The sequence below is a fragment of the Sceloporus occidentalis genome, unplaced genomic scaffold (assembly GCF_023333645.1).
Source record: "Sceloporus occidentalis isolate IW3139 unplaced genomic scaffold, rSceOcc1.0.p SCAF_30, whole genome shotgun sequence".
Taxonomy (NCBI): domain Eukaryota; kingdom Metazoa; phylum Chordata; class Lepidosauria; order Squamata; family Phrynosomatidae; genus Sceloporus; species Sceloporus occidentalis.
The window spans coordinates 4342016-4368409 of NW_028317010.1; the positions used below are offsets into that span (position 1 = coordinate 4342016).

General features: G+C 36.5%; 1 protein-coding gene across 1 annotated transcript in view; it reads left to right on the top strand.

Annotated features, from left to right (window-relative positions):
• LOC149298936 (1-phosphatidylinositol 4,5-bisphosphate phosphodiesterase epsilon-1-like) overlaps positions 1-26394 on the top strand; it is a 104532-nt gene that overhangs the window by 65872 nt on the left and 12266 nt on the right. Inside the window, exons 4-19 of the mRNA XM_089486787.1 lie at positions 8082-8227; positions 8908-9166; positions 10354-10562; positions 13816-14488; positions 17564-17746; positions 18326-18443; positions 19087-19249; positions 19585-19707; positions 19789-19925; positions 21021-21259; positions 22750-22811; positions 22895-23060; positions 23625-23732; positions 23988-24104; positions 24190-24348; positions 24644-24770. Of these exons, the coding sequence (XP_089342913.1) occupies positions 8082-8227; positions 8908-9166; positions 10354-10562; positions 13816-14488; positions 17564-17746; positions 18326-18443; positions 19087-19249; positions 19585-19707; positions 19789-19925; positions 21021-21259; positions 22750-22811; positions 22895-23060; positions 23625-23732; positions 23988-24104; positions 24190-24348; positions 24644-24770 (2989 nt within the window). The remainder of the gene's footprint in view (positions 1-8081; positions 8228-8907; positions 9167-10353; positions 10563-13815; positions 14489-17563; positions 17747-18325; positions 18444-19086; positions 19250-19584; positions 19708-19788; positions 19926-21020; positions 21260-22749; positions 22812-22894; positions 23061-23624; positions 23733-23987; positions 24105-24189; positions 24349-24643; positions 24771-26394) is intronic.

Genomic DNA, 26394 nt, shown 5'->3' on the forward strand with positions numbered 1-26394 from the left:
GTCTACCATAATTTTATTTTGAATTCGGGAATTGTCTCCAAAATAATGGACATGACTTTTCCTGTCTATACGAAGTGTTAGATTATGGATGTCTTTAGTCTGTTATGTACACAGTCAGTTTCGTAGAGCTGAATTCTTCCCATGTAATAATATTATAGGGCTTCACATGTAACTAGGAAAAATTACATGGCATGATAGCTTTTTTTCCATTTAATTTATCATACTTAGGGAAGAACTCCGAGTGAAATGGAAAATGTAGTCTTAATATAATATATCATGATAAACTATATGCTGATAGTTGTAACTGGAGAAAGTGTAGACGTATATACAGACATCTGTAAAGGGAAATTATATTTTAAATAAGTGGATTTTGTAAGTGTTTTAAAAGCTGTCTCAATGCATCCATTATCTTGAATACTATAATTGCTTTTGTACCCATCTCGTTTTTTTGTTTTTTTTTTACACCATCTCTCTACAAGGCAGTTTTTCTGGCACATAGATTCTGTAGAGTGGGGGATCCCAACCTTGATGTCTTAAAATGAATGCAAAAACAAAATGATTTTCTCAATACATCACGTTCTTGAAATCATACCAGGGTAAAAGTTCTAGGTCACTTTTAAATTGGGAGACTGCGTGGAAGGCATAACATTTTCTTCTCTAAATTCAGCCTGTTACATTTCGGTACATGCTGTACTAGAGAGGCACTACTTTTTTTTTTTTTTTTTTTTTTAAGTGACATAACTCAAAGCTGCAGCACAGACTACTTGGACAGAACATGATCGTCTTAGACATATAAGATGTGTACATCTTAATTTGGAGCGTAGTATCACGATATTAAATGTTACAATGCCAGTTAATGTCACCTTTATAAGAGACATCTAATCTGTGGAGAGTTCTTGCATTTGTCCCAAAAGTAACCATTGTTAGCTTTAGATCTCCTTTGAAAGCCCCAAGTGACCCAACGACCAAAATGGCATTTTTTTGCATCAGATTCCTCACATTTGGTCCTTCAAAATGCCAGGAACTTGTTTAATTAATGAGGAAATATACCAAACTTGTCATATGTGACCATCATATCCAATTTACCTTTGAACGTGTCTAATACACGTACATAATAGTGGGTATCAAATCTCCAATCTACACAAAACTTGCGTTATGAATAGGATTAATCATCTTAATCACCTGATCACAACCTCAATATGTTTGGTGCTGTTCGGCAGAAGTTGCTGCTGCCTTAGGGAGGATAGTTAAGTGAATGAACCTAATTCTAATATATGGAAGCACATAATTCAGGGCTGTCTCTCCCGTCTCTAGACTGCCATCTTCCCTATTAGTGACACCAGAAAACCTTTAGCGCAGAACATGGTGGAACCCTATATGGTGCTCATCTATGACAGCAGCCATTCCTGCCTGATCTGATTCATCAAATCACTATATTGTATGCAATCACTCTTTCTGTTTGACACGGGGTGTTTTCTATTATCCAGATCTTTAAGGCTACTCTGTTTTCGTTCATTTTATATGGGTTCTGCATATTGTGTAAAGTGTGTAGTGTTTTGTCATGATATTTAATGGTTTTGATAGTTACTATGGTTCTCTGTTGGAGCAAGATTGACACACAAGGCCCTTGTACATAGATATATCTGCATTGGCCCAAAACTTGGAAAGTATGTAATAAGTGACATAAGAAAACAGTACTGAAATTGCATTGCAATATAGTATGGTATGTGGTATGTTCGATATGCCATAAACACTTCTTTTCTCCATGCTTCCGCTCAGTGGTAAGTGGTAGCAATCAGGCTTCCACATCATGAAAACAAAATATATGTTTATTAGAAATTGAAGCCGTATAATTTATTATTCTATTATAATCTAATGTGCACAGTGGCAACAGATATTAACAAGACTAGATCATCCCTCGACACCCAACCTATCCGTGCTGCAAATTAAGGTGAAATTATTATTATTAATACTAATAATATATCATCCTTTAATTATTAAGCACCAACATATTACATAGCACTGTACAATTTTTAATGAAGTACATAACAAATATACATTTACACATACAAACACAACTTGGCTGTGAACTTGCTGTCTATCCTTATGATACTTTTATACAAAGTTCCTGGCAAGAATGGTGGGCTTATGAGGGCTCCGCTCATGAGTTTCAAATCTAAAAGATGATATGTGAGCATAAATCATTCAGAGGGACAGAGCTACTCATCCTTGGGTTGTATTTTGAAGCCCATTGACGCAAAGCATTATCGGGTCTTTTTTACTGCCCTCTCCTGTCAACAGTCACTGCATGACTTGTGAAATAACTTGGTGTACCTTCTCTCTCCTCTGTAGCAATTAGATATTCCTGTCTCCCTAAGTTTAATGTTGTCCTGTAAGATTTAACAGCTGTACTTTTGTGATGTGCCGGTTATTACAGACGAGTGGCACATTCAGTACTTCTATTAATACAAACATTTAATCTGATGTTGTTTGGTTTATTCCATTATCTTTATATGGTTTGCATAACACATAACACTTACCATTCTTATATACTCCACCTTCATCTACATTATTGGCTGTAATTAATAACTAAAGTTATTCGTCCTCGTTTGTAAATCTTATTGTGGCTGTTTTCTTATTTTTTCTTGAATGCCCAAACCATGACCAGAAATAACCTTTTTAATAATGTAAAATATTATCATATTCATCAAGAGATTGCTTAACTCTGCACATGGGAAGGCCACAGATAGTTTGATGTTTCTCACATGGTGGCATAAGATCCTTAAAGTCCTGTGTTTAAATGCTTTAAGAAATTATGGTTTCAGGTGGAACAGAGCCTTTAAAGCAAACGTGTGTAATCTAAATCTATTTAATTGTACAAACATATTATAGTTCTGATTTTAAAGTGATGGCAAGTTCTGCAGAATCCCCTAACAAGCAGTTCTACCTTTCCCCTTCCTTAGATATTTGACGAGGAAGAGTTGTATTCGACTGAACATACCTCCTGCCATGTTATGTACTTACCGTCGGTCAGCTTCGGCGCTGGCTCACAACACGTCTTGTTCTTTTCCTTCACGCATGAGCAAAAGTGAAATCTATTTTTCATAAAAAGAAGAAAAATGTTGTGAACTCCAGTAAATGGCATTCAAGGAATGTACAAACCCTTTATAACAATACACATTTGTACACTAAATACACAGTTTATTCTAATTAAATATAAAAATATATAAAGTGCTCCCATGTGACCCAAGAGATTCCCCCAATCATACTCAATCATATAGACATATACCTTCTGCCTGTGAAGGGACTCCACGTTAAACAGACAAAAATATCCAGTTCAATAACTACGTTGATTAAAAAACAAGCACTGTGACTCCGTGCTGTTGTTATATTCATAAAGGGAATATGGTTATGGCATAAGAAACAAAACCCAGTCCTGTAGCTCCCACCCAAATGCTCATAAGAACATATCCAGAGATATATCCAGTGCTGAGTCCTGACCTACTAGATGTTACCGAAATTCCCCAAAGGCATCCACCATAGAAAATCTTTTCTCATGACGATTCATTCCCAGCATATTGTCCTCCTCCTGGGTATGATTCAGAAAATAGGAGTCAATAAAGGGTTACACACACTTAAAAAACATATGTGCAGATCTGTATACCTGCGTGTTGTAATGTTTAAATCAATAGGCTCTCCATCCTCGCCGTTCTCAGTCTCTGGACTGAGTCTCCTTTTCAGACAGGTCTAGTGAGGTCAACCTCGTTAGCACTATTGGCTTTATTATTGTTCTGCTAAACAAGACGTAACCCTTCAAACTATTGTACCCATTCAATATCACATATCATTAACACCCATTCATATCACACATTCTTAACACCATTATTTTTTGTCTTATACACTAAAATATTCCATGGAAAATGCTCCTGGTTGTCAACATTTTTGTAACTAATATAAGAATGGAAACACGGAGGTCGGGTAAGACACGTGGCTGAGCTTGCTATTAATATATGAGTGCAGTAAAACACCTTCATTTGACTTAATAAGGAAACAGTGTAGGGTCTTGCTTACGTTTCGTTTGGTTCAGCATATGCATAACCTCTGTCAGCACGCAGAATGGTAAACATGAGCAGTGTACAACCGAGAACGCTTTCCAGATACTGTCTGTTAATGTGCTGCGTGATGCCACTTCTTGGAGGGATTCCATTTCTGGCTCTTTCAAATATACGACAAACCAATAATGCGCATTTAAATGGCAGTTCCGATGTCCTGCACATGTAAGCAGTGTTTGCAATGCATTAAGATAGCATGGAATCATCAAACTTGAATGTGTGCGACATGATGTACAACGAGGAATCTCTATTAAAATACATGCTTTGTGTTCATTTCCTCTAATATGTAACATATATATGAACAATATAAAGTATTGTTTGAAATTATTGTGTTTATTCAAATCTGACGAGAAAACTGAAGACTAAGGTTTAACAAAAATTGTGAAAGAGGATTTAAGTCCTTTTTTAACATGCTTCATCAATATTCAAAGAAAATCATCATTATAGTCACCCAATAAAAAATTTAAATTTGTAGAAGAAACCAAAATATAAAGATATAAATATCTGGGTTTCAGAAATTATCACAGAGCTTCAATGCACGGTAACATTTCCACAATTGTTTCAATTCCAGAAATGGAATTACGTAATGCTTCAAATAGGAGAAATTTGATTTTCTTTACACACAAGATCCTGGACGTAGATTAGATTACTATGATTACTCTACTATTTGTTCGGATTTACGTTGGCATATCATTCATCTCTTTCCGTTCCTGCCTAAATTCTACCCATCTGGCTTGTAATTGGGATTAAAAACCTAAATGAAATAGACACAGATCACTTTATGTATTGCAAAAATAACCTAATTTGAGATACACAAGACCATTGAAGGGCTTTATTGTTAAAAATATGAAAGTTGTGATATACATAATATAGGTGCTTTAATTAAGAAGTCACCACCTGCCATTTTTCCGTGCCTTTTATAATCTTATTGTTTTATTTCTATAGCGCCAACAATTTACGCAGCACTTCTTATAGTCCATATTATTAAAAGGGAGTGATGAGAGAGACTGACAGGACAAACCGATACATTAAGTAAAGAGGGCCTTCCTCACTCGGTTTAAAATCTAGAGGATTAAATTATAATAAAAACATTGTTGCCTAGTGACACTATTTTGTTGAAAGCCATAATTTATAAGGAACAGTATGGATCCCCTGGGGCTTATACCAAAATCATTTTCTTTATAAACAAGGCAATTTCTGTGATCTATCATGCCGACGTAAGTGTTGGATTACTATAACAAGTCTGTTAACTCATAAGTATTGGCGTGGGTAATATTTATAGAATATGGTACATGCTGTGGAAATCTTTTTGTATGAATAGTTTTGCGTCTGAGACTCATGGGTGCATCTTTCATTGCCTGGCAACGCGTAACTAATGATTTAGCATTTTCCATGTTGAAAGCATATTTTTCAGCCCATAATTTAAGGTTGTCTTATCAGAATATTCTTTAAAAAAACGCATCGGATACTATATCGTAATAGATGAACAAAGAAATGTGGATTTCTGCCCACTCCTCCATATTTATGTTTCGCTCTGTTGCTCACCTGCAGTTTTCACCTTTAGCAAAACCTTATAGATTAATGAAGCAACTGAAGATACGGGGCCGGATTCAATTGAACGAGAGAAGTCTATCACAAAGAATTAAATTGCAATCCTTCCACATTCTGAGTTGTGAGCATGTGGGCTCCAACCAGAAATATACTAAACCTGATAAAATATATCGCTGTTTTACTGCGCTATTTGAGAAAATTGCTGCTCAGATACTTGATAGACTTATCTCCAGCAAGTTAATATGTATATGTAATTTTTTTTATATATTTCTCATATAATTTCCTTATATTGTACTTATAAATGCACTCCATGACATACTTTAAAAAAGAGAACACTAAATGTATTGTATCTGGTGAAATACTTGCTAAATGTAGTGCTAGAATTTTCCTTTTTTTTTTATTTTATTTACTTATTGGAATATTGAATATTATTATTATTTTGAGGAATAAATTATATATTGTACTCAAAATATCCAAGGTATGATTTGCATAAAAATGTACATTAATCTTTAAAAAGAATTAAATATTTATATGAAAGAAATATACAGTAAATAGATATTAACAAACAGTATAGGAAATGTACTAAAGTTGTTTGTTGAGAAACATGATACTGACTAATTGAATAACAAACGAAAATTGTAAACCGACCCTAGGAAATATAAGTTACAGTTGACTTGTAATTACAGTGTCATTTCCAATGTATTTTTCTTTTTGTAAACTGAGTTAGGGAAGCACTTTATATACATAGAATATTCTTATGTAATGCTGGTGCCTGAACAAGATAGCGGCAAGTCCAGCTCCCAAACCATCAGACCCAAGCTAGCACTTAGACTTTAGGGTGTATTAATATAATTGAAACACTTTATCAAATGAACGACCTCAAAAAAGATTTTAAGGGGGCTGTTTCGTTGCATATATCCAGTGTTTGTAAAGCTTGTGTGAGCGCATTTTTAGTAGCGCTCTTTTTTTTCCAGTTTAATGCCGTTTTTATTGATTTGTAAGGCATCAACCTATTCCACAGCTCTGTACACTGGGTAAACGGGACATTACAAGTACTGCATCACCTAACAATTGGATCGGCGAGGGCCTGCCCAAATGAGCTTACAATCTACGAAGAAGTGACAGTCCAAGTGAGATCGACCAGCCACACGACTGTATCTCAAAGTAAACATTAAATAAAACGTCAGAGTTTAATCTTGTGCTGAAGACCAACTATCGTGTCAGCATCAACTTTATTAACTATGAATTAGTTTTGGCCAAAGAAGTTCAACTCAAAAAAGTAGTTGATGCATGTTAGGGTGAAGTTTGTCACTCAAGGTGGCCTGGTATACAACTCACATGTAATGAGCATTAAACCGGTTGCTGTTATTCACATACATTGTTTATGACGCAGATTAAATCAGAGGTGATTAGATAATCCCATACAAGTTTTAGTACTGAGCTGTTAATGAAACATTTTACTGTATTTTGACTTTTTACATTGACCTTGTCTGTCACAAACAAGATGAGTAAGATGAATGCATACTGTCTAATGTATAAAAATGTGTTTTTAATGTCCTGTAAAACTGCTAGGTGTGAAGCGGTGCTTAGCGTTAACTAATTACTGGCTCCATGTTTAGTACAGGCTTTAAGAATTGTTGCACCCCATATAAAGTTGTCTTGGGTTTATTTAGTGTGCAGTAAAATGGAGCGTAATTATATTATATATATATTGTTTGGGATAGCTGTGTTCGTCCAGTAGTGTAATTTTTTTTTTTTTTTTTTTATTGTACTGCAATATAGAATAGCTTTTTTATTGGACTAACATTGCATTTTAAAGATTGGCTTACTAACCTTTATCAAGTCAAAAGCAATATGGACTACAAACCATGGTAGTGAGATGTGGGCAGCAGTACAGGGGTTGAGAAGAAGCATAGAAATGGATAAGGTACAGGTCATAGTCGTAAATTAGTTTAGCCAGTATGAAGAATTTGGAGGGGTAGAGGGAGTGATAATTATGTTACAAAAAACCGCTGTGACCTGTACCTTATAAGTCTCTATCAGTCCCTCCTCAAGTCCTTAAGCCCTGTACTGCTGGCCATGTCTCACTCAGATGTTTTGTAGTCAGTATTGCATTTGACTTGATATTCTCGAAAGCTCTTTTTTAAAATGGAATGTTAGTAAAAAAAAAAACGTATTCTATATTGCAGTAATTTTTTTGAGTATATGTATGTATATGTATGTCACTTGACATGTAAGTTTTGAGAAATTTCTGTGGGCTATAGTTCATTAAATGATAGACTGTCACCCTCCATCCTTTAATTTTAGATGATTATTGTCCATCTTATTAAAAAGTTAGAGTATGTTTCTCAACACAGTGGAATACATTAAGTTTCCTACATGATTAGCTGGTTTGAGATCTCTTGCTTCCCTTTGAAGGTTAGCTCCTGGGTGACTTGGCTGATCCTTGCCGCTGGATCCATGGAGGAGAAACGGGAAGCCTTCTCGCATTTGGTTCACATAGCAAAGTGCTGCTGGAACATGGGGAATTACAACGCTGTGATGGAATTCCTGGCAGGACTCAGGTACCCCTTAATTAAGGAGAGGTAAAAGCTGCTATTGTAAACAGCAGCCAGCACTAGAGTTACAGGCATTTGGGGACTGTTTTGAAAAAATTTAAAGAGGTCATAATGTTTACATGCTTAAAGCCGTCGTGTTTAATCTTCTAAAATAGTAAGTGTAGCTAAAGTAAATCCAGAAGCTGCAAAAGGAGCTGAAAGAATGGAACCAATTAATGATGCAATGACAAATTACAGTTTTACCACAGCACCAATAACATTTTGGCTGTAACAGTGGCCAAAACTGTATTTTAAACTGCACTTCCAAACATTAAGCAAACAGAATATGCAATGGCTTTCTAGCACATAGACCACCTAGACGGAGCTAATTGAAGGCAAAAAAAAATAATCAGGGATGCCATGACTGTCTGATCCAACTTGGTATTGCGAACCAAACAGTAACGTCTTATTATGACACGTCGGTTTGCCTTGTGTGAGGCTTGTAATACACGGTTCGTTGTACGTTTAAACATATCTCTTTACTTTATGGATAGGTGATTGGTTCCAGTACCAATCGTATCCCTCCCCACCCCTAAGTTCTGTATCGACTTGTCAAAACCTGGGGCGTCGTACAGTAGTATTTCTAAGAACAACTGTTTTTTTGTTTTATTTTTATGTTTCTCTTCTTGTTTTCTTAATTTTATCAGGTCAAGAAAGGTGCTAAAAATGTGGCAGTTTATGGATCAATCTGATATTGAAACCATGAGAAGCTTAAAAGATGCAATGGCTCATCATGAATCATCCTCTGAGTACAGGAAAGTGGTAAACAGGGCTTTAAATATTCCCGGCTGTAAAGTGGTTCCTTTCTGTGGCGTGTTTTTGAAGGAGCTCTGTGACGTTCTTGATGGAGCGGCAAGTCTCATTAAATTGTGTCCACGCTTCAATTCTCAGAATGAGACTTTAGAGGTAATGCTACTGCTTTTGAAGTATTTATTTTTTCTTTTTTTTGTTTTATTCATATTGTTCACTGTGCTTTTTCTTTAATTTGTTATTTTCATTATTTATATTTCTATTACTTTCTTGTATGTCTTTTCTATCTTTCTTTTGTCTTTATGTCTGTTTTAATGTCTTTCTAGTCACAGACTAATGTTTTTTTCTCCCTTTCTTTAATACTTACTGTCCAGTGAAAATAATTAATGATTTCTATGTAGATAGAATAACATTGGTTAGTTCAGCATTCTATATTACTAGTTACTAGTAACTAGTTATTACTAGGGACTTTAAGTTTTCCTTGTGTAGAGCAGAGATACCCACAGTTTGCACACATCCGTGAAGATGGGCAACCTTATGGTGGGATTGGCTTGGATTTCAAAGATCTAAAGAAATATTGTGTTGAAGATTTCTGGGTGTAAAATAAAATGTCACCTATATATTAATGTTCAATGGTGAACATGCTAGGATTGTTTGAAATAACAATAAGCACCCTATTTCCGTCAAATGTAACATTTTCTTTTAAATGCTCACCTGTTCAGGTTCTTTCTACATATGCAGTAGTTTTTTTTAAGGCAAATGTATAATTTTCAGCAGAATCTGGTTAGTATGGAGGCAATGAGTTATAGTTCTAGAAATGGGACTTGGAAGTTGTACAACTGCAATGTTATCATGAACCTTGCAACTGTCTCCACTAAAAAGCAGTTTGATTGTATATTGTCTAAACTTAAAGGCCCACAAAATAGTTCCAGGCCTTTAAATCACACAAACCTGTGACCCATGTGATTACATGCTTTGTGAATATAAAATATAAGCAGTAGCCAGACGGCAAGTGCCCTATGGTCCGGTCAGGACTGATTGAGTGCATACTGTAACAATGTACAAAAGAAGGGCTATTAATTAACCTATGCTTATATACAAAATATCATACATGGAAATAAAATATTATTCTTCCAAAACTAAACGATAGTATTTGTCCGCTGAAAACATGGTGGATAAATGAAAGTACTCCAGCAGCCGAGTTAATGCAATGAGGGGATTTTAGCATGCAGGCGCACGTAATATTTATTTTGAGCAATAAAAACACGGGCAAACCAGATGTGCCATGTGGCTCTTATCTCTTATTTTCTGCAGTTTAATTACCTTTAAAATGTGCGTTTCAGTTTGTTTCAGACTATAACGGACAAGACAACTTTTTGCAACGTATAGGGAAAGATGGATTAAACAACACGGAAAAAGAATCCACCGTCAACAATATCATGCAAACCATTCGCAGCTGCAACCGCAGTCTGGAGTCAGATGAGGGAGACGATGGATTAAGTGAAAGTTTCAGCTCAAGGAAGAACTCGTTTATCGACAGAAATAGATTTCAGTAAGTGTCGCTCCCTTACACTGGGGTTTTGTTTAAATTCTGTCCATGCGCTTTCAGCGACAGCTTTTATCATGTCGCCCATTTGCAGAGAATGGCAAAAATCAGATCGAATCCAAGAATATCACCAATGGCGCCTTTTTTGGTCCAGTTATTTTCTGCACCAAGCATGCTTTTTATTTTGTTTCCAGATACTTGGATTCTGTCTGGCAGTTTATCTTCTTACAAATAGCTATTGGAAGTAGGTTAGAAACTGAAGAATTCCTTTATCTTTGTTGGCATTTCTCACAAACTGAACAATGCAAAAAATAGTTTAATTTGTTGCACATTGCTTTTGATGTATTTTTAAGAGAAGAAGTCACCCTTACGAGTTTGAAAGGTATTATGGCTCTGTGGACTTTAAATAACCCGTTAGGTTTGCAAAATATTGTGTCGCACATACAATGTGTCGGCAGATAAGAACCATTCAGCCCATCAAGACTGGCAACATATGGCACTCAAACGTATTTAAATCCAATATATTGTATACACAAACTGTAGATGTGTCCAGGATTTGCCATCGTCTTGTATTTGCCATCGTCTTTGTAAATGTCCAAGTGACTACATCACAGCTATAGCTATTGTCATGTCTGTTTAAATTTGGTGCATTTGTTCCATAACGTTTTCCATAACAGGCCATTTTTGATTCTGCACGTGGACAATCTTTATGACTTCATCCCTGTATTCTCCCTTATGATAACAAATAATGACATTTTTTAAGGACCTTGGGTACAGACAAAATTAGGTAATTTATTTTGTCTATGAAATAAGCAAGCTGTTTCCTGAGCAAGTCTGCTTATTTCATTTACCTGCTGATTTAAATCTAATTTTAGCAGAATAATTTGTTTTACTTACTCATTTTTCTAATATTATTAAAAGCATCTGTTGTAAGATTTGGCTGAGAGATCAAGAATCTGGTGTAAACAAAGATTTTACTTTCTTATTTTCAGGTTTACTGTATTAGGAAATTTTAACAATACATACCAGAACATCACAATTGCCCAAGAATGACTGTTTTTTAGAATAAAATATTCACCCTGCATATTCACTTTTTAATTGAATGGTAGGGCATGGCGTTTTTACAATGTGTGCCACTATACTGCTATATATGAGACTTTCTGTTTCATGTAGGCATCTCTTGGCGATACCGTTTAGTTCATAGTTAATGAGCCATTTGGCTTGTGTATGTGTTTGCATGTATACAAGCAATTGTAGGGTTTGAACTCCACCACAACCAAGACGTTCTTTTAGAAACTGTGTACCATCACCTCTTTCTTTATTCTTAGGGAATGTCCTGATCTCATGTAACTGCTGTGCCAATCCCAAATTGGTTATTGACTTCTATGAGGAAATACGACAAAAACTTTAAGATCACGTTTCATACTGTTGTGAGAATTAGTAATATTTCCAGCAGGTACAAGCAGAGTATCATGTTTAGTAGGAGAGTATAATGTTTAAGACAAACACTTAAAAAACAATAAAACTCTGTTGGAGGCATCTGTTTGGCTGTAACCGTCTGCAGACATGCTTGCCATACTACATTGCGAACAACTAGACACGTGATCCATGGGGAAATCTCTCCTCTGGCTACCATAAAGCCAAAAATAGAATTTATGGTTATCTGTATCTGGATGGAACTGTATTTTTCCACTTGGTATATGGGATTTCATGTCTATTGACTTTTCAATAAAAGTGGGAGCCATTTTTTTTAACAATACACCTTGGCAAGATCTGATGGACACCATTCAAACTTAATTGGCCATATTAAAACTTTATGGTCTGATATAGAGGAAAGGTATTGGCCATCTGTATTGTTTATTATATATATATATATATATTATATATCTGAGTTTTCTTGAGTGTAGTAATTTATTGAAACAGACTCATGATGTTGTATTTGTGCTATTCTTCTTCTATTCTTAACCACACTATTCTACAAGTTACATATTTTTAATTGACAACACAAAAAATTATGCATTATTATATTAAATGGCAAATATTGTTCTGTAAATGATATATTTATCTTTTAGCAACAGCTAAAAAAAAAAGTTTCAGAAATGTTATAACTTTCTAGGGCAAGACAAATTATAGTAGTGAAAAGGTGGTTGTCTTGTTTTTATTTCTTGGCCAATAAAACCTAACCTTCTTATTTAAATAAAGATATATGTTAGTCCGAAGCACGCCTGCATTCCTTTTGTATTGATGGTGGAATGTTCCCTATAAGAACCTTTAAGATTACCTTTCTGACAATGGACAGCTAAATCTTACAGCCCCTGGTGCTTGTGCCGATCGCAGGCAGGATGAAATATTTCAGTCCCTTGCTTACATAATAAGTCACTTGCAAAGTTGTCTGACTGTACCAAAGAAAACACGAGCAGCCAGTTTCTCAGACTTGTTTGTGGGTTTCTGGTTAGAAATAAGATATGCGGTCTGTAAGCGACCCTTTAACTCATGATTTTTTTTTTCCTCTTCTCTGTCTCCAACTTTTTGTGTGTAGTTCAAAAAGAGCTTATGAGTCAAACCGGGTTCAGTAAGTGAATATATTGCATTTGCTGATAATGTGTAGTTGGTGTCATGTGATGTCTCATGCATTCCATAAAAGCAGATGACCCTTTAAATTGCACTGTTTATATGCATGCTAGTGTTTTGTTTTTTTTACTGGATTTTTCAGAAAAAAAAATATAAAAGTGCTTTTAGAAGTGTTTTTTTGTTTTAGAATAATTATTAGTAAAATCAGACAAACAAAACCAAAATGTCTGACAGATTGATAAGGATATTGTCCTATTTGTCTCAAAATATGTTTCTACAATAGGATAGGTATGTTAAGAGATTCTACCATAATTGAGGCTTTGGTATGTGTTGATTGTGTCTCAATTATATGTAATATTTGCATGGATTAGATCAGGCAAACACCCCTATGTACGATACAGTGATATCCAACCACAATCCTGCATGGACAATGACAATCCATTAGCCAAAAAATAAAAGAAATCTAAAATTGATGTTCTTTGTAGGCTGTGTAGGCTTGCGTTCTATAACAATAGAACAAGTGGTGTTTCCTTTTAGTGTGTTTTTGATTTTTTTTTTCTTTGGTGCTATAAAGTAAAAATGTATTTGCATCATTTGTTGCTGGTCTGTATTTAGTGAATAGCTAAGGGTTGCAAATTTTACTTTGCGTGCCTTCAGCCATTCATCTGCATGTTCTTCTACATTTTAGATTTATAATGGGTGACCTCTCTGACTCTGAAAATGACATTTTTGAGCAGTCAAAGGACTGGGACTTGCATGGAACCGAAGAACAGCAGAAGGCATTTAGCCATGGCACAGAACTTGTTCCCTGGTATGTCTTATCCATTCGAGCTGATGTCTACCAGTTTCTTCAGCAAGGAGTGACCGTCATCCGATATGACCAGGAAACACACTATTCTGTCCGTTGCTTCCTTCAGCTCCAGCCCGACAACAGCACACTGACTTGGACAAAACCTACCACAACTAGTGTTGCGAGCACTAAAAATAAATTGGGTGTCCTGGGGAGCAGTGCAGATATTAAATTTCAGTTCAGCGGTAATGCTGGAATGAATGGACTTGCCGAAGGATTCTTGGACTTGTTCTCGGTTAAGGCTGTTTACATGGGACATCCGGGCATCGATATGCACACTGTGTGTGTTCAGAACAAACTCTGTAATATGAACCTGGAAGAAAATGGCATCACACTGCTTTTTGGACTCCATACTACTGAAAACAAGCTGTTGCACTTTGTAGCTCCAAAGTACACAGCCAGAACTATGTATGAAGGACTGCTGGAACTTACCAAGGCAGTGAGGAAAATTAAAGGCTTCCCTGATCAGAGATTGCAGTGGTTAAGGAAGCAGTACGTCAGTCTGTATCAGGTAAATTCTTGCGTGCCAAAATCACATTTTTTATTCATGTAAATGTTTTTTTTATGTGATGTGATCCATTTCAAAGACTATGAACATTTTAGCACCTCGGTATTATATTACAATGGCATGCAATTACCATTATATGTGCATAAGGCAGTGATTCACCGTAGTCACAAAATTATATTGTACAATATAAACGGTGTATGACTGGCAATGATATGTCACCGTAAATAATAATTACAATGTGTGTCATTATCATATTTTTTCATTCATAGGGAGCCAGCTATCCTATAGAGCACCAGAGTTTTAGAAAGAACAATGCAGGACACTATTTCAGTTGGTATTTAAGGGGTTTTCTGGTGCAGGAAATTTTTGAGGCCCTAATTTTTCCCAAAAAAGTAAACTCCTACCTAATGTTTTTTTTAGTAGTAGCAGATTAAAAATACATTTTCAAGAATACTCTGCATATTAGCCACCTGTATGTAATTGATCTTTGTCATTTTAGCCTGGTATACCAAACAAACAATAGACTGGCCCAGTCTTAATCACCCGGTCAGACTCTCTGAGTAAAGAATATCTGTGGAGGAATGGATTTCTCTAGCATCAGCTCAGTGTGGTATTTAAGTCAATGACTTCCAGCAAGGGCAGCCTCCAGGTCTGCAGATAAATTAAGTTTATTAACACAACGTGAGATAAACTAGGTTTTTATCAGTGATAATCCACATTACCGTATACAGCACTGTATTTTATGCACAAGCAGAATATTGCCCTTTAATTCCTAGAAATTATATTCTTTCTGCTTTACCCAGAGAAAACCCAATGTTGTATTCAATGACATACACAATTAATTTGCATTTCTTGACCCAAGTGCACAGTTTGTATGTCATCAAACTACTGTAAAAATATTAAGCAAACTCCTTAAAATTAGTAACACAATGTAGGGGAGAGATCTTTTCATGCTTTCAAAGTACATAGTCAAGATGGTTTTATTAGTAAGGCGTCTGTATTGCACAGGTGGCTTGAGGGTGATGGTGGACACATGAAAAGTTCCTGGGCCTATATATATAAATCAGTGGTTGTGTTCTGTCACATAATGTTTAGCATTCAAGATCTCAACCTTGGGCATCCATCAACTTTTTACATTTTCACCCAAAAGGTTATGAATACTCTGGCAGTTAATAGATTGTTGTTATAGGCAAAGATGGGGATTGCTATGGTTCAAGGTAAGACTTACAAGGATCCTGTCAGTGGGCAGCATTTCACCCACAGGCTTCAGCTTTATTTCATTTTACTTTTTGGAAACAGTTCTACACTTTATTATTTTAGGGTAAGTCTAAAAAAGTCTTTTTATGTTACTCATTCACTTTATGTGCTTGGGTTTCCATGACCGTGGACAGCTGTCCCAGGGTTCATAAGCATAGCGGCCCACAGTGATTTGCATCACACTGTCTGAACCACGATCTATGATTAAGATTATTGCTCTGGATTGTATATATCAAAGTTTTGTTGCCCCAGAGAACAACCTTACATTAATCTGACCTGGGCTCTCGTGCAATGGATTCTAGTTTTATTTTCTGTTGATATATGACAATCACACATGTAGAAATTGCATGTTGCCAGGATTGGATCCATTTTTTCTTCTCTCAAAAAAGAGTTTCTGTAGTTTATAAAGCCTAATTATTTTTCTGCCTGCTATCAAGAATGAACGTTTAAACTTGCTTGCATTAAAGTATAACATTTTCCATAGGGATTTATTTGTTAAAACATAAGTCACCAGCTAGTTCGCAACGCAGGACACTTACATACACAAAATGATTTTAATTTTATAACAAAACACATAAACTTTACACTTCGGATTCAGCATATGTTAGCAGTAGAACAACACATAGTTCATATAACATAAATATATCTTATCGTGAAACGTACCATGTGCGCACATAAAATTTAACGTAGTTTAGACTTCATTTTGCTTACGTAAGTCTAGTCTCCGTATTAATTAAAAGTCCCTGATCTTCCGTTATCACGCGTGGGGTTTTATTACAATACATAAACTTACTACATTTTGTAGTGTTTCCATTCCTTCAGATGTCTAAATTACAGTAACATACATGGTAAATGCTGAGCATCTGTCTTACTTCCTTGTGTATCCCAATGAAATGTTTAAAACTCGAAGGTATCATTTGAGACTGTCTTCGGTTTTTACTAGTATCTTGCTAACCGAGCTGCCACAATGATTGTGGACCAGCAACCTAAACGATAAGTGCATGAGCATGAAATAGATTAAAACATTTTGAGACCGGATGGTCTTCTGTAAATATTGAATATTTGAAGGTCCAGTTAGCTTTGGAATAGCCAAGTTCCTGGATATCTGGTATAAAACACTCTGGTCTTTTTTATTTATTACCTAGCTCAGAGTTTTCTTTAGTGATATTATTGGAGTCTCGCAAAATGCAGGTCTTTAATGGTTAATTTGTAACAAAGACAATAATTTTGTGAAATAACCTCTGGCTCTGGAGGACTGTAGAGAAAATAATTTAAACAAATGGATTTTAGGATAAGAATGGCATCTGATTCACCAAATTCAGAACATTATTATTATTACTGACTTGCATAGTTCCACCATATTCTGCAGCACCATATTATGTATAAATGATTTTAGGAGACACAATGAAAGACTTTAGAAGAGCCTTATTGGGCTGATAATTTGGGGAATGGCTGCTTGCAGGTAATGCAGTCAAAATCATTACATGGAGAGAGAGCGAGAGAATTGTTTTTATGAACTGATTTTTTTAGAACTCAGTACCATGAACAGGCTACATTATAATCTAAATGTGTTTGCTGGTTATGGATTATATGGAATATTATTAATTTGGGTTTGTCACTATATTATAAAACAAATTCTGAAAGGTGGGGGACAAAGTGGAGAAACAATAAAAGAGACATTAAGTGTAGGAATCCTGTTGTGTCGTGTGATGAAAAAGGCTATGTAATCTTTGGGATCAGATACTGATGATAATGGCTGTTCTTTAAACAGTGGTTTGGTTTTTCGTTTAGAATTATTATTGTTAACATTGCTTCATTTAGGAAGACAACCGGTTTGAAGGACCAACATTAGCACAAGCCGTGGAGCTTTTTGGAGGAAGACGTTGGAGTGCCAGAAATACAAGCACAGGGACATTAACCAAGAGCACCGAGAAACCAAACATGCAGAGAAATAATACCTTGGGGATCAGTACGGCCAAGAAAAAGAAGAAAGTGCTTATGAGGGTATAAAATGATTCCTGTTCATGGTTTGATCCTGTTAAAATCATGTTGTCCTCAGTATGATAGTTATGCAGCTCTAATCATTTATTCCTATTTTAATGTCTGAAACATCAGCCTTTATCACCAGCTGACATGTTTAAGTACCATAGCTGCTTTTATAATCCAAAAGGAAAACAAAAGCAGACCACAATTTAAAAGGACTGTTGAGTGATTACATCTTTATTACAAGTATCCTTTGAATAGCATGTGTATATGACCGTCCATAAGATTTTGAGCTTGTGTGTACGTATAGCAATAAGCACGCAAGAATAAATGCATAAGCCAACTTTTCCAAAAGCAGGAGGGGTGAGACCTTTGAAATTCAACAAATAAGATTAAAAGGCCAGCAGTAGGCATGAAAAAGGCAAACTTAAATACATGAATAATTTAAACATGTCCAAATAACCATGTGTATTGAATAATGTAGTTTGCGGTTGAGGTAGCTTTCTAATACTACATTTTAATAATTGTGACTATTTGTTTCAGTTAGTCTTGTTTCATATTGTATAAACAGAGTACCAATGTAATAAATTATATTTCCAGGGGGAAAGTGGAGATGCTGCTGATGATGAGATGGCAACCAGAAAGAGTAAAAGTTGTAAGGAGAGTCGCAGTAGAAGTGGTTCAGATCCTCCAGAGACTGATGAGCAAGAAGATAAAGGTCTAACATCAAATACTTTCAACAGTGTTTACATTGAATTTCATGCATTGTTACTTCGTCCAGTAGAGTTATTTTCCTGGATTACGGATGGCACATAAACATATACATTGTATACATTGGTTTTTTACCTACACATTTGACAGCCAATTGAGAACCCAAAAACTTGATATAACTTCTTTTCGAGTTTGCAATCAGGAGGCGTAACAATAGAATAGGTTGATTTATATCCCGAACATGTCATTTACATCTCCGTACAGGATGCCGGAGAAGACCAGTGCCATCCTCATGTGTGAACACTTAGTTATAATGTCTAAACCTTGTGTTTTTATGCCTGTAGCAACAAATGGGCTATATGGAAATCAGTAGTCTGTATATGCCCTGACCAAGTATTAGTCCTGCTGCTGTGTATCGCTCCAGTTCCTGCTACACCAATGGTTTATCTACTGAAAGGGACATTGATTTGAAATAAATTTCCCTTAGTTACTACTATAATGCTTAGCATTACCAGACTGCTTTAATCAGATGTAACAGAAAGGAGGAATAAGGCATATTTTGTTTCTATACTGTCAAACACAAAACCATCTTAAAATGTCTTGTATGTCTTGTATTATAATAGTTATTATAACACTATGTTAATTGACAGACCACAATATTCCTGCTGGTGTGCCTTCATCTCAAACCCTTCCATCTCGAAGAGCTCATTCAGTGTCTGCATCCGCGTCGCCCAACCTGACACCTGGATCATCAACACCAACGCGTCCAGCCTCTTCTCCTGTTCTGTCCGCCTCAAACAAATCCCAGTCCAAGTACGGTTCTTTCATCTTAAACAATTTCATGAAACAAAAGCTGCTTTGTGTAGTTTACTTTTATTGTGGCATACATTTGGACATTTTCTACTTCTGTTGTTATAAATCAAATCTTTCCCCCCCATGGCAATAAAATTGTCTTTGTACTTTTTATTGTTTATTTGTGCCAGTAGAATGTTCTACCCTCTGTCTATTAACTGATGCTGCCAAAAGTCACATTGATCTATATACTTTAACTAATAAATTGGAATTGTTTTCATTTACTGGAGACTAGTATGCCAAACCTACATCAGTTGGTGCGGTGTGTTCTGTAGTGATTCTTTTTCCTTTTCCAGTACGTGGAGCAGTTCAAGTTGGCATGGAAGAATCAAGGGTGGAATGAAAGGCTTTCAGTCATTCATGGTTTCTGATAGCAACATGAACTTCATTGAATTTGTCGAACTTTTCAAATCCTTCAGGTAGGCAAATGGTATTTTGTATAAATTATCTAGATGTATCCACGGTTATTGTTCTCACTCAAATCACATTCTTCTCTTTAGTGTGAGAAGCCGTAAGGACCTGAAGGATCTTTTTGATCTATACGCCGTGGCCTGCAACAAGATGGGGTCAGAGTCCGTTCCGCTTTACACAAACTTGTCGATTGATGAAAATATCAGTGGCGTCCAGCCGGATTTAGGTTTGTTTGCAATAACTGCCCACACCTCTCAGAATAAAACCTTTGAAAAAAGTTTTTATTTTGTACTTTTAACATTTATCATTGTATTTTACTTGTGATGCCATAACAGTTGTATGCCTGTTTGGTAAGAGGAATTTTAAAAACACACCAAATGTTTTATAGTAGCCATCATTCTTATCAATGTTTTAAATCCTTGCTTTTTAAATTATTTTAATTATATTTGTAAACATATTTTATACAGTAAAATCATGAAAGTTACATTGCATTACAATATGTACAAGCAAACAACGTATATCAAGAAAGATCCCCGTATTTGCAGTTCCCTGGAGCATAAGAGCAGATTCATAATGTTTGATATTATAATGTGCTTAATATAGTAATGTGTAATTTATGTGACAGTTCTACTTGACAATGTAATCTATGGGAATCTCATACTAGTCATATAAGTACTTAAACAGATCACTTCCTGTGTGGTTAAACTATCGCAGGAAGAGATCGGTTTTAGCACCGTTTACATTTACTTTTATGGCTAATATTAGATACCCATAATAAGTTGTCAATATGACAGTAGAACTGTGGTTTATAGACTGTAGTTTGTGGACCACAAATAGTCCGTAAGGGTCTTTCAGAGTGGTCCACTGGGATGGTACAAGCGTGAAAGGCGAGATTTGCATAGATTTATGAAGAATTTGTGGCGTTGTTTTGCTTAATGTAATGCTTTATATTTCACACACTGATGCATATAAACCATTTGACCCATCTAATATGTCCATTTGCCATTGTACTAACCTCATTCCATTCTGGGTTTTGTCTTATATTCAGTATAGCCGTATGCCTAGCCCATGTAGTTAAATGTCCTCACTCTATTAACCTCTGTTACTTTTACTGAAAAGCTGTTCACCCCCTCAATCAGGATAACGTTATATTACATCCAAGCCTCTGACCCTCCAAGACCATGACCTCTTGTCCTAGCAATTATTCTCCGATAGTTCACGCTAAAGTGTAGTGATTTCTGATAGATGACCCATCGAGCGCCATGATGTGCAGGTTTGTTATATGCTTGTGTGCTCACATGTTTTATCATCATTTTTTTAGATCTTTTAACAAGGAACGTTTCAGACCTGGGATTATTTATTCGCAGTAGACAACAGCTGTCTGAAAATCAAAGGCAGATTTCTGATGCAATTGCTGCTGCAAGCATCGTAACCAACGGCACAGGAGTGGAAAGCACATCCCTGGGGATATTTGCAATGGGAATACAGCAGTTTAATGATTTCCTGGTAAACTGCCAAGGCGAGCACTATACTTACGACGAAGTCCTCAGCATTATCCAGGTTAGGGAAACTTTCCGTAACTAATATGCCAGGACACTGATCTCTAAATCAGTGCCGCTAAATGTCTGTCCTCCAGAGTCACACAGTCCCGGGCTTCCACTTAATAACTCAAGGGTGATACTAAAAATCAATTATGTGATTCCTAATTCTCTGGGTAGCAAACTTATTTTCTTTGTGCACAGATGGGCACTTTTAGGGTTCTTTTTTAATTACCTGTGTTCTGTTCTTGCATTAAAAATATTCCCAAAAATGTAAATAGTTTGGAGTGGGGTAGTTCTAATGCATGGCGGGTTACAACATTGTCTGCAAAAGTTTACGCAAGTCTTTAAAATTGCCTTACACTATTTTAAAAATGTTAATAATATAAAGAGTATTTCTATTAACCGGAAGCTTATACTTGGAACCGCTTTAAATAAATGGAGATTGAGTGTCCCATATAGTGTTGTTACTGTATTGAAGAAATGAATTACCGTATTTGCTCGATTATAAGACGACCCCCCAAATCTGAATATTAATTTAGAAAAAAAAAAGAAAAAGCCTGAATATAAGACGACCCTATAGGAAAAAAGTTTTACCAGTAAATGTTAATTCATCTAAACTATTTTTTTTTTAATAAAAGCTATGATTGAGAAAAATATTTTGGTTTTATTTCCTTCTATTTTCCAACCTGCCCCCCCAGTTATGCACATCTGCCCCAGAAATACCTTATACCCCCTATATGCCACTGTGCCCCATGATATGCCTTTTAACCCTCTAAATGCCACTGTGCCCCATGATATGCCTTTTAACCCTATATGCCATTGTGCCCCATGATATGACCCTCTATGTGCCACTCTGCCTCCAGAAATGCCTTATACCCCTTTATGCCACTCTGGCATTTAGAGGGTTAAAAGGCATATTATGGGGAAGAGTGGCATATAGGGAGGTTTAAGGCATTCAGGAGGCAGAGTGGCGTATAGAGGGTTAAAAAGGCATTTCTGGAGGCAGAGTGGCATTAAGGGGGTTAAGGCATTTCATGGAGCAAGCGGGGGTTGTCTGCGTCCATCGCGCAGACCTTCCCCGACTGTCAGAGATCAGAGTTCCCGGTGCCGGGGAACTCTGATCCCTGACAGCCGGGGAAGGTCTGCACGATGGACGCAGACAACCCCCGCTGCTAGCCACGTCTCCTTCCTGCTGCAGCGGAAGTTGTCTACGCGAATCGCGTAGACATCTACACGCTGCCCCAACTACACACTCAGAAGTACCGGTAAGTGGGGCGGGGGGGAGGACAGGAGGATCCAGGTCCCCTGCTGCTGCGGGGGATCTGGATCTTAGTCGTCTCATAGTCAGACCTGTTTGAGGTCTGATTATAAAGACGACCCCGATTATAAGACGAGGGGTATTTTTTCAGAGCATTTGTTCTGAAAAAAACCTCGTCTTATATGGAAGCAAATACGGTACTTTACAATGCTCTAGGGTCTTAAACCTTTTTATGTTTTTTTCCCCCCCAGAAATTTGAACCTGGTGTAAATATGCGGCAGCAGGGACTGATGTCCTTTGAAGGGTTTGCAAGGTAATGACATTCCTTTAATATTCTCATAACACATTGTATTTTTAAAACGTTCTCTCGGGTGATGCTGTATTTCCATGTTTCAGGTACCTGATGGATAAAGACAACTTTGCATCCAGAAATGATGAGTCACAGGTGAACATTGATGATCTGCAATTCCCTCTATCGTATTATTTCATTGAATCGTCCCACAATACCTATCTTACCGGCCATCAGTTAAAAGGAGAGTCGTCGGTGGAGCTGTATAGCCAGGTATGAAAGCACCATACGCAAGTCATCCTCTGTAATGCAGCTTATACTGATTTATCTGACATCTTTTGGATCATTTATATTCTACATTTTGACTTATTCACAAGATAGTACAATATACATGCAGATACAGTTTCTCCTTTAACATAGCTTTAAATGCAGCGTGCAACTAAAGACAGTAATTTTTACTAATTTATTAGACCAAAAAAATCTAAACATGGTTATTTCTTTTTTGTCTTCAAATTACTTAATAGTGTAGTTGGAAAATGTGATATGCTGGAAAGCAGCCAATATGGACAGGAATATTTTTTCCTTTTCATTTATGCACTCCAGCTTTGTTTAGGGCAGAAAAATGGTCATCGTAGAATACTATTTTGACACAAGCTAGTCTGACCTAAACTGCTAAATTTAAAGTTTCCCACAGGAAACACTCTTGTAAAATGCCAGTTAGCTTTTAGTGGAGAAGACATTTGGACCTTATGTAAGCATAGTTGTGCAATACAGCGTGTATTTCTGCTATCAAAGAGATTCCAGAATATCTTACACATGTTGATAATATTGTTTCAGGTGCTTTTGCAAGGCTGCAGAAGTGTGGAATTGGACTGCTGGGACGGAGATGATGGCATGCCGATCATATACCATGGGCACACACTTACAACTAAAATCCCATTTAAGGTAAATCTAAGGCTCTGTTGTACATTATAACGTTGAGGACCACATTCAGGATAATAGGCTTGCTGGATCATCGAGGAATCCCCAAGCAGACCTTCACTAAATCTTCACTAAATACAAATGAATATCTCTCATAATAATAAAAGCAAGATTGAGTAAACTCTCCGTGATAGCATTAAACTGTTACATTATGTTATCTTCTTACAGTTTGAATGTTATGTATCAGTTCCAATTATAACCAGGTACAATTACTTACAGGATGTCATTGAAGCTATTGACCGTAGTGCATTTATCAGCTCAGAGATGCCCATAATACTGTCTATAGAGAACCACTGTTCATTACCCCAGCAACGGAAAATGGCTGACATTTTCAAGGTAATGTAAAATGAGGTTTTTTAATCTTTATTTAATTTATGGTTTTGTTTAAAAGATTGAATCATCTTTGGTTTTGTGTTTTCAGACTGTCTTTGGTGAGAAGCTGGTAACAAAGTTTCTGTTTGAGAGTGACTTCTCCGATGATCCCATGCTTCCTTCTCCATGGCAATTAAGGAAAAAAGTACTGCTGAAAAATAAGAAGCTCAAAGCACATCAAACGCCTGTTGATATTCTAAAACAAAAGGTTTGTTGACTTCCTTTTTATTATTGATAGATGAACAACAATACACACCAGAGAGACAAATGGACATCCATGCCCGACAACCATGTACAAATGTGAAGCCCCCTCGCTGGCCCTTGTAGAGTCAGCAATAGCAGCCATAAGTGCTTGATAGTAGAAGTAATGTGGATATCATGTTTACATCTAAATCCATTGTGCGTTTAATTTCCTTACCATCCATATAGGTAGCAAATTTGTAAATATGAATGATTGTTATTCACATTTCTTTCCTATAAAATGCACTTTTACATTTCTCTAGGCTCATCAACTTGCGTACATGCAAGCACAAGCCAACAATGGCACTGCCGTGATGAACACCACCAACAATGAAGAAGAAGAAGATGAAGAAGATGAGTATGATTATGACTATGAATCTCTTTCTGATGGTAAGTTAGTTTATCTTGGCCATTTTGTAGAAAATAAAAGTTGTGTTTATTTGTTTATACAAAACAATATAGGTCTCTGATTTTAAACATGCAAACATATTTGTATGTAAAATATTTATGTAAAAGGTGCATTTTACTGCCAGTAACTGTTGTGTTGCTGGTTAAGCGGTCTGTGCTTGTGGAGAGGGTCTGTTCCACTGACCTTATGAACTTCTGAAGAGATCGCTGTCAGTGATGTGGATTCAGTATATTGGTCCATGGAGCATGCAAGTTTTATCTGCCCTTACATCCTAACCAACAATATGTTCTGTTGTACTAAATTATAATTTCACAAGGCAATCGCACCCATGCCTCTTGTAACATATTCAACCATATCTTCCCATTTTCCATAGCATCACATTTATCAGTATGAGAAGCACATTTTTGAAATCCTCTACTTACTAGAAGTTATGAGGGCACCAACTTGAATTTTAGGGCTTTTTCCATTCAGAAATGTTATCACTCAACCTCACTCACACTCTCTCACGCTGTCTCCCAATATCTCCCTAACTTCTCCACTGACCACTTCTGTGCCACCATCTCCTTTTCTGCAGCTCCACTTCTTGTCTAGCCTCTTCTTGTTCTTCTGTCTTCTGTCTTCTGTCTTATGTCTTAACAGTTAACCCGGCCTCCTAGAGGGCTTCTGCGAAAAGAGCGGAGACTCTGCGCAAATAATCACCGTTGATCTGAGGAACGGGGAAGACGGTGTCCCTGTAGTGTGCGCCGTGGCTCTATCCTTTTGCGGAAGTACTCCAAAAGGCCAATAATGCAAGTGGATCCGTGGAGAAAAAGTAGCGTTTCTGCTCCTCTCTTTCACCGTGAATCCGTCTGCATTATTTTGACCACTCAGTACTTCCTCGAAAGGGTGGAGCCACTGGAACAGTCTTTCCCCATTCCTCCAATCGGTGCAGGAGGTAGGCAGACATTGACAGAGAGGGTGAGAGTGTAAGTGAGAGCGCGTTGAGATAGCATGAGTAAGGGTGAGAGTGAAAAAGCTATGAAATGCAAAGGAAGATTCAGAGCTCTCTGCTTCATTTTCATTTGTTTTGTTGGGGTTTGAATTAACAATATTGGCAAGAATCCAAGAGTCTAGCGCCCTACATTCCTTTTTTTCTGAAGATATAGTAATTGGGGCTACTTGGACTTTTGTTCAGTTTTAATAATTATGTTTTTAGTTTTATAGTTACTTTTTATGGAAAATACTAATGTGTTTTTGGAGAAAAGAGGTTAAACCTTTATGACTGTTTAATGACCACATTATCTACAATCAAACAGTCATTGATACTGGAAATGAAAGCAATAGCAAATCTTGGATATAAGGTTCTGTCTTCTTAATGTTGACACCAACCCGCTATATATATACCGTATTTTGGCATGAAACTATTTCAATGCTTAATGTTGGGAGTATTATATTTTCTGTAGATGTTGTGATATAACCCTTGTTTTGGAGATACTCCCCTTTTTAACTTTTTAGCAGAGATGGCCTCTTTTATAATTTGATATGTTTGAGTAGTGACCCTTTGATCACTACCTTATTCCATTGCCTTGAATCCAATGGCTCAAAGTTCCATATACCTTCTCTCAT